Source organism: Monoraphidium neglectum (assembly GCF_000611645.1).
Source record: "Monoraphidium neglectum strain SAG 48.87 unplaced genomic scaffold scaffold00082, whole genome shotgun sequence".
Lineage (NCBI taxonomy): Eukaryota > Viridiplantae > Chlorophyta > Chlorophyceae > Sphaeropleales > Selenastraceae > Monoraphidium > Monoraphidium neglectum.
The window spans coordinates 37,766-44,140 of NW_014013546.1; the positions used below are offsets into that span (position 1 = coordinate 37,766).

At 63.0% G+C, this 6,375-nt stretch overlaps 1 protein-coding gene across 1 annotated transcript; it reads right to left on the minus strand.

The window, feature by feature from the left end:
* Positions 1-1,916: 1,916 nt before the first annotated feature.
* MNEG_0905 (hypothetical protein) lies at positions 1,917-2,786 on the minus strand (the record flags this gene model as incomplete). The annotated part of the gene is made up of 4 exons (XM_014050620.1): positions 1,917-1,933; positions 2,096-2,236; positions 2,454-2,559; positions 2,700-2,786. The coding sequence occupies 4 exons, from the start codon at positions 2,784-2,786 to the stop codon at positions 1,917-1,919; spliced, it is 351 nt and encodes a 116-aa protein (XP_013906074.1).
* Between the last annotated feature and the right edge of the window lie 3,589 nt (positions 2,787-6,375).

The window sequence follows — 6,375 nt, forward strand, 5'->3', positions numbered from 1 at the left end:
GTGCGGGGCCGCGCTGCCGCTGGCCTTCAATTCCCGCCACGATCAGCTTCCCTTTGACTCCACTGTTGCCTGCCTGGTCCGCAGCAACAACTCCTTTGCACCTGTGCGGCTGCACTGTCAGGGTCCTGGCGGCAGGGATGCGAGCAGTGCCACAGGTCAATCGCACCAAAGCAGCAGCAGCAGCGGCACAGCAGCAGCAGCTGCCGCTGCCAGCGGTGGAGCAGTGCACCGCCCCGGCCCTGGCACGACCACGGCTACACCCAGCATGCCTGGCAGGGCATCATGATTCCACATCAGATTGTATGCGAATTGAGAACCCCAAGCTTGCCCCTTGGGGCAGCGGTGGCACACCACCCAGAGATCGGCCTCGATCAAAGCCCCAAAGCACTCACCTTGAGCAAGTGATAATAATTTAATATGTAAGTCCCTGTTGTTCCACACGCCCTCTCGTCTCGTGCTCGCAGACCGAGCCAGGCAGCACCGTGGCACCAACGCAAGCACGCCAATCAGCAGGATAAAGAACTTTCTATTGTACAATTTACCGTGCGTGTCAGCCTTTGGAGGACTTCCCTTCAGCAAGAACATGCCGCGTGGTCAGCCAGGGGTGCACTAGCACCCCTGCTGGTGTGCTGAGCACATGGGCTCGGTCCTTGGTGCCGCCGATGCGTAAATGAGCTCAGCACGAGCAGATAAGCGCCTAGGGCATGTCGTTAGTGGCAAATGGACACGGCGACATCGCATATCCCCGCCCAAGCTCGTTGCAGCCAGCACGTCATCGCAGCGCCAGCGCAGGTCAAACGAGGGCGGTGTGCAAATTGGACGCGCCCGCATTGGCAGTCCATACTAGTCACATGGCACACTGCGGGTCGCGCCCGTCGCCACCACGAACCGCCACATTTGCAGCGGCGAAGCAAGACGCCGTCACGTTTCAAAGAAAAAGCAAGCGGTCAACACGCCAGTCAATTTTAAGCTGCGTGGCCAAAATCCCTGTTGAGCACCCCCGATGGTGGGCGCTCCGCCTAACCCCCCGCTGTAGTGCCTGGAAGCTCGTTCATCGCGGTCCCAGCTGCCTCGAAGACGGCGAAAATGGCCGCATTCACGATGAACGCGCGGCTGAGGGTCGCGCCCATGCCTCTGGTGAAGACGCCCGGCCCCTCCTCACGCATGCTCTGCACGGCGCACTGCCACGCGCTGCTGTAGTGCGACCCTCGCGTTGGCTTGGCTTGGACCCGTGACTTGACTGTGGGCGGAGCCAAAGCATGGAGGAGGCGAGGCAGCATGTGGGTTAACAGCTGGTAGAGCCATGGCCCTCGAGCGCTCTCAGGTACACGCTGATTGTGCATGTTCACACATGCGCGCCGACGCGAAAATGCACGGCATGTGCACGCACGTCCCCTAAAAATGGGCACAAGACGTTGTTTGCAAATGCCAGCAACGCAAGGAGGGCTCTGCCGCTCACCAACATCCAACGGGTAGACAGAAAACCAAGCCAGCATCCCAGCCAGCCCGCCCGCTACAAACTGCACCGCAGGACTGGCTGCACCACTCCCAGCAGCAGCGTTGAGACCTTCGCCCACCCCTGCACCGCCGCTGCTGCCGCTGCCGCTTCCGCAGTCGCTGCCGCCGCCGCCGCCGCCTTCTTCTGCCAGAGGCGCGTCGGCGGCGGCGACAACTGCTGCAGCCGGGCGGGGCAGGATTTTGCGATGGAGGGCGCCCAGGGTGTCGACTGCGACGCTGTAAGCCACAAAGTAGAGGCCGTAGCTGGGCGTGTCGCGCAACATGGTGATGCCGCAGCCGCGGAAGAGGCCTGGGGGAAGGCGGCAAGGGTGCGACATCGGTAGTTGCGGAGTGCGGAGCAAGGCGCGCGCGTGTCTGTCCCGACCAGCCTAGTGGGCGCGACCTTGCGGTGCGCTGAATCAGCGGCCGCTGCTGACTGGGCATGCAGGTGCACAGCGGGCTCTTGATAACCCACACCCATGCAGCCGTCCCTGACTCTCCTCAGCCCCATCCTCTGCACGCCGTGCTGCAGGTCCCCTGTCCTGCCACTCGCGCCCCCGCATCAGCCCCTCCACCGCTCCTGGGGCACCCGCAGTACCTGCGACGCCCTCATACTTGAGCACGCGCCGCAGCATCCCCAGCGGCCCCACGTAGCCGGGGGCGCCCGGCTTGGCGCGCTGCAGCTGCAGCCGGATCTTGAGCAGCTCCACTGGCGAGCTGATGAACGTCTGGACGGCGCCTTTTGTTGGGGCCAGGGCGCAAGGCGGGGCGATTTTTTTGAGCAGGGCACCGCTGACAGGTGGTGGGCACGCGGGGCCCAGGCGGTGGCCTTTGCGCTTGTGATCATGGTGATGGATTGACTTCCATTGCAGCGCTGCCACAGAGCTTGGCCTAGGAAAGCTTGCGGCCCCAAGTGCGGCGGCGGCCATGGCACTGATCGCACGTGGCTCTCTCACCGGCAAACATTCCGGCCATGCACGTGGTGGCCATGCTGCTGGGCACGCCCGCTGCCTCCAGGGCCCGCTCGCCCGCACGCTGCGACTGAAATGTGACCGCGTTTTGCTGCGGGGCGCACAAAGGTGGACGATGGGGGCGGAGGGGAAGAACATCACTTCCCAACCTGCGCAACAATGGTGTGGCTGCAAATATTGCAAAGCAACCCTATGAGCTCGTCAGGAGAAGCCCTTCTGCCAGGTGCTCACCAGCGAAGTGGTGTACAGTGGGTAAGACATTCCCTTGAACAGGCCCCTTGCGCCCTCGGCGCCCGCCATGGCGCGCCAAACGCCCATGATTGACCTCGACTTGCACTCTCGCTGCTGCAAACGGATTCGAAGGGTGTCAAGGGGCTGGCCCGCAATCACACCCGCCATGCCCCCCGCGGCGCCTAAGAGTGGCCGCGGCAGGAGCATGGCAGGGGACATGCAGGGGGCGTGGTGGGGGGGGGCCGTGGGGATGCACCGGGGATCAGTTGCGCTGGTGTGCCAGACCGAGGCGGCGCGTGCTCGATCAGCACGAGGTGGCGTAGCGGGTGGTCGGCCTCCAGCAGTGAGGGATTGATCTTGCTATGTAATCAGCTGTACTACCACATACAAGCCTCTCAGACCTGCGGGGCAAACGCGTACCAGCAATGAAATCCTTCGAGGCCTGCGTCCCCCAGCCAGTGGAGCTGCTTGAAAGCAGCACCTCCAGTTCGGCCTCCATAATTTTTGCAACCTAGCCTTGAATCAACGGCCTACGCTGCCATTCAGCACGATCTTGCGAGAGGGTGCTCGCCAAACTGTCATGCGAGCAGCCTCGCTCTATGCATAAACGCGGTGACAGTGCACAGCGATATGGCGGAATCGTATGCCACCACCATTGGTGGCTGGGGTCAATCAAGTTATGGTACGGCCAGGGACTGTGCAGTGACACGGTATCGAGTGCCGGGCTTGCTTGCTGCCCAGGCGGGGTGCTCTCAGGTACGGGGGCCCCAGCAAGAGGGCCCTGCAAATGGCTGCAGGCTCGAATCGATGGATGGCTGCGCTGTGCACTGGTTTCGTGGTTGCAGGACCAGAGTGCGCGCACAACAGCCCGGTCAACCTCTCTGCTTTCCATGTGTTTGCACGTGGCATAGTTGGATCTTTGACAACTGGGTTTGTTGATGTTACAATAGGCAACTCCATGCTCCACAACAATCTACCTCACTGCTGCAGACCGCCGAGCGCCATCCGCAAGCAACCACGCCGTTCATCACGATGCCACCCCACCAACTGCAACTGCAGTGGCAGCCACAAAGCACGCAAATCGCAGCGCCGCCCGCCAACGCTCCGCCCGCACCACCCCAGGGTCCATCCCGCAAAACCAGTCAAACCGCCGGCCCACAAGCAGCCACCCGCCCACCAGCCGGCCGCGCCGGCCGAGGTGCCCAGCCAGGCGGCCAGCCTCTGAGGCGACCTTGATGGCCCACGCCTCGCAGGCCGCCGCCGGCCGCAGCCACCATGCACAGGGGCAGCGAGCGCGGCGGCTGGGCTGAGCCAGGTTCCTGAGGCAATCCAACAGCAGGTCTGTCGCCGCCACCGCCCCCGTGGCCCGCCAGAGCGCGAGCAGCGCGGGCACGAGCCGCCCCAGCGCCACCCAGGCGAGCTGTGCGAGCGCAGCAGCCGTGCCGGCGCAGCCAGCGGCGCCAGCAGCGGCAGCCGCCAGCAGCGCCGCCAGCACCATGGCAACGGCCGTCAGCAACAAAGCCGCTGCGTACCCAGCGAGGGCCAGCAGCTCCGCGGCGTTGGGCAGCGAGCTGTAGACCAAGGGTACGGGCCCGGCCTGCCCGCTCCCCAGCGCCGCGGTCGCCCCTGCTGTCCTGTCAGTGACGGCAGCACTGCCACCGCTCTCGCCCTCATGGCTATATGCGGTGCTGCCCTCACTCAGCCCAGCAGCCCAGACGTCCACGAGCTCTCCGTCCCCGCGGGCCCAGCGGTAGAAGCGCGAGTAGCAGCGCCGGCCGCCGCCCCACCAAGGGTGTGTCACGGAGGCCTGCATGCACACAGTTGCACGGGCCAGGCGCCAGGCACCAGGCGCCAGGTGTGAGTTTAGGGCTCTGCAAGCCATTATTTCCTGTTGTAGCTGATGTGACAGTGGGGCAGAACCATGCAGCAATCTAGCTGTGGCAACTGCAGCAACGGCCCGGCTGTCGTAAGTGTGGCATCTGTGGGTGTGATCCAACCAAGCAACGTGTGGCGCCAGGAGGCCCCTGTGCGAGTACGTAGCGCACCTCTGGTATTGCAACCATACGCCGGCGTCCAGCCACTCGCAGGCAGAAGTCAATGTCTTCGCCGCCCCCGGTCTTGGGAAAGCGAAGGTCAAACTCGACACCGCCAACGTGGCGAATGGCCATGTTGGCTGTCACTGCCCAGGGCACCTGCACCGCAGCAGTCAGCGTGCATGGTTATGGGTGCAGCCGTGAAACGGGTGCGGGAGAGTAGGCGCAGAGCCCTGCACTCGGCCTGCAACAAAGCACTGGACTGCTGGCAGTGCACAGCCAGCACGCAGGCGCAGGCGCCATCACAAAGAAGGTTGACTGAGGTACCACGGCCTTTGGCGCACCAGGCCTGAGCTGGCGCCCCATCGCACAGGCGCCTCCCAAAAGAAGCTGACATCTGACATGTGGACTGCACACGGCCACATGGCCCGCGGGTTGTGCAGCAGGTAGCTGGGTCCTGCAAAGGCCAGAGCCTAAGGGCAATGTTGCAGTAGGTAAAGCAAGCAAATTGGGGGGGGACCCGCCATGATGCTGTGGTGTCTTGTATGCATGCCTTCAGGCTCGAGCAGGTGTCAGGGTTGAAAGTGCTGTAGCTAGATTGCCAGCATGACAGAGTACGCGCACGCCGTTGCTATCATTTTGGGGTGACATGCGTGGCCTGGCTGCGAAGCTTCCACCCCACCCATTGGTCAATACCAGGCTTTTGCTGACCTGCGGGTGCTCCAGGAAGCCATCTACGTACGCCTGCAGGCAAGCTGGTGATGGCAGCACGTCATCATCCCAGAACACCTGCAATGAGCGACGTTCATACCAGCAGTAAGACACATTGTGAAGCATCATCTGGAGGGGCTAGCCCCTGTGTGCCCTCCACGCCATGAGCTGTGGAGGCAATCCAGAGCTTGTTGCGTTAATCAATCACACAGCAGCGCTGCTCCACAGCACACCGCGCAGAGGGCACACAGCACACCGTAGGCACCGGCCGGCTGTGCTGTATGCACACCCTCATCATGTCGAAGAACATTGAGACGACACGCAAGTAATCGACCCCAGGGCTCGTCTTGCACATGGGCTTACCGCATAGTCAGCCAGGGACTCCGACAGCGCGCGGTTGCGCGAGGCCGAGGCACCCAGGTTTGTTGCGTTGCGCCGCAGTCGCAGGCGCCGCAGCATTCGCTGCTGAAGGCCGGCCAGAAAGGCCTCCGTTGAGGTTTCAAGGGTAGGGCTGTCTATGATGAGCACCAGCCCGCAGTCCACACTGGGATCAGACTCATTGAGGCTCCTTGGTAAGATGCGTGCGCGCGCGCACGCGCGCGCGCGCGCGCGTGTGTGTGTGTGTGTGTGTGTGTGTTGGGATCACAGATAGTAGGGAGTGGCGACGACAGCAGCAGCTCCGCTCGCTCTCGGCTGCGCAACTCTGTGACGTGTCCGAATCGCATAGCTGCTGGATGTAAGCCCTGCGGTTGCGTGTATGAACGCATCAAAAAGCTGACGCCATGCATGGTGCCCATGCGAACCGATTGCTTGACCTTTGTGTTGCCTTGCTAATCACCCTGCCATCTTTGCAAGCCAAGGCGCTACACTCCTCGCCCCAAAACGAGCTCACGTGATCCTCTTTGCCATGACCTCGATGAGTGACACGTCGA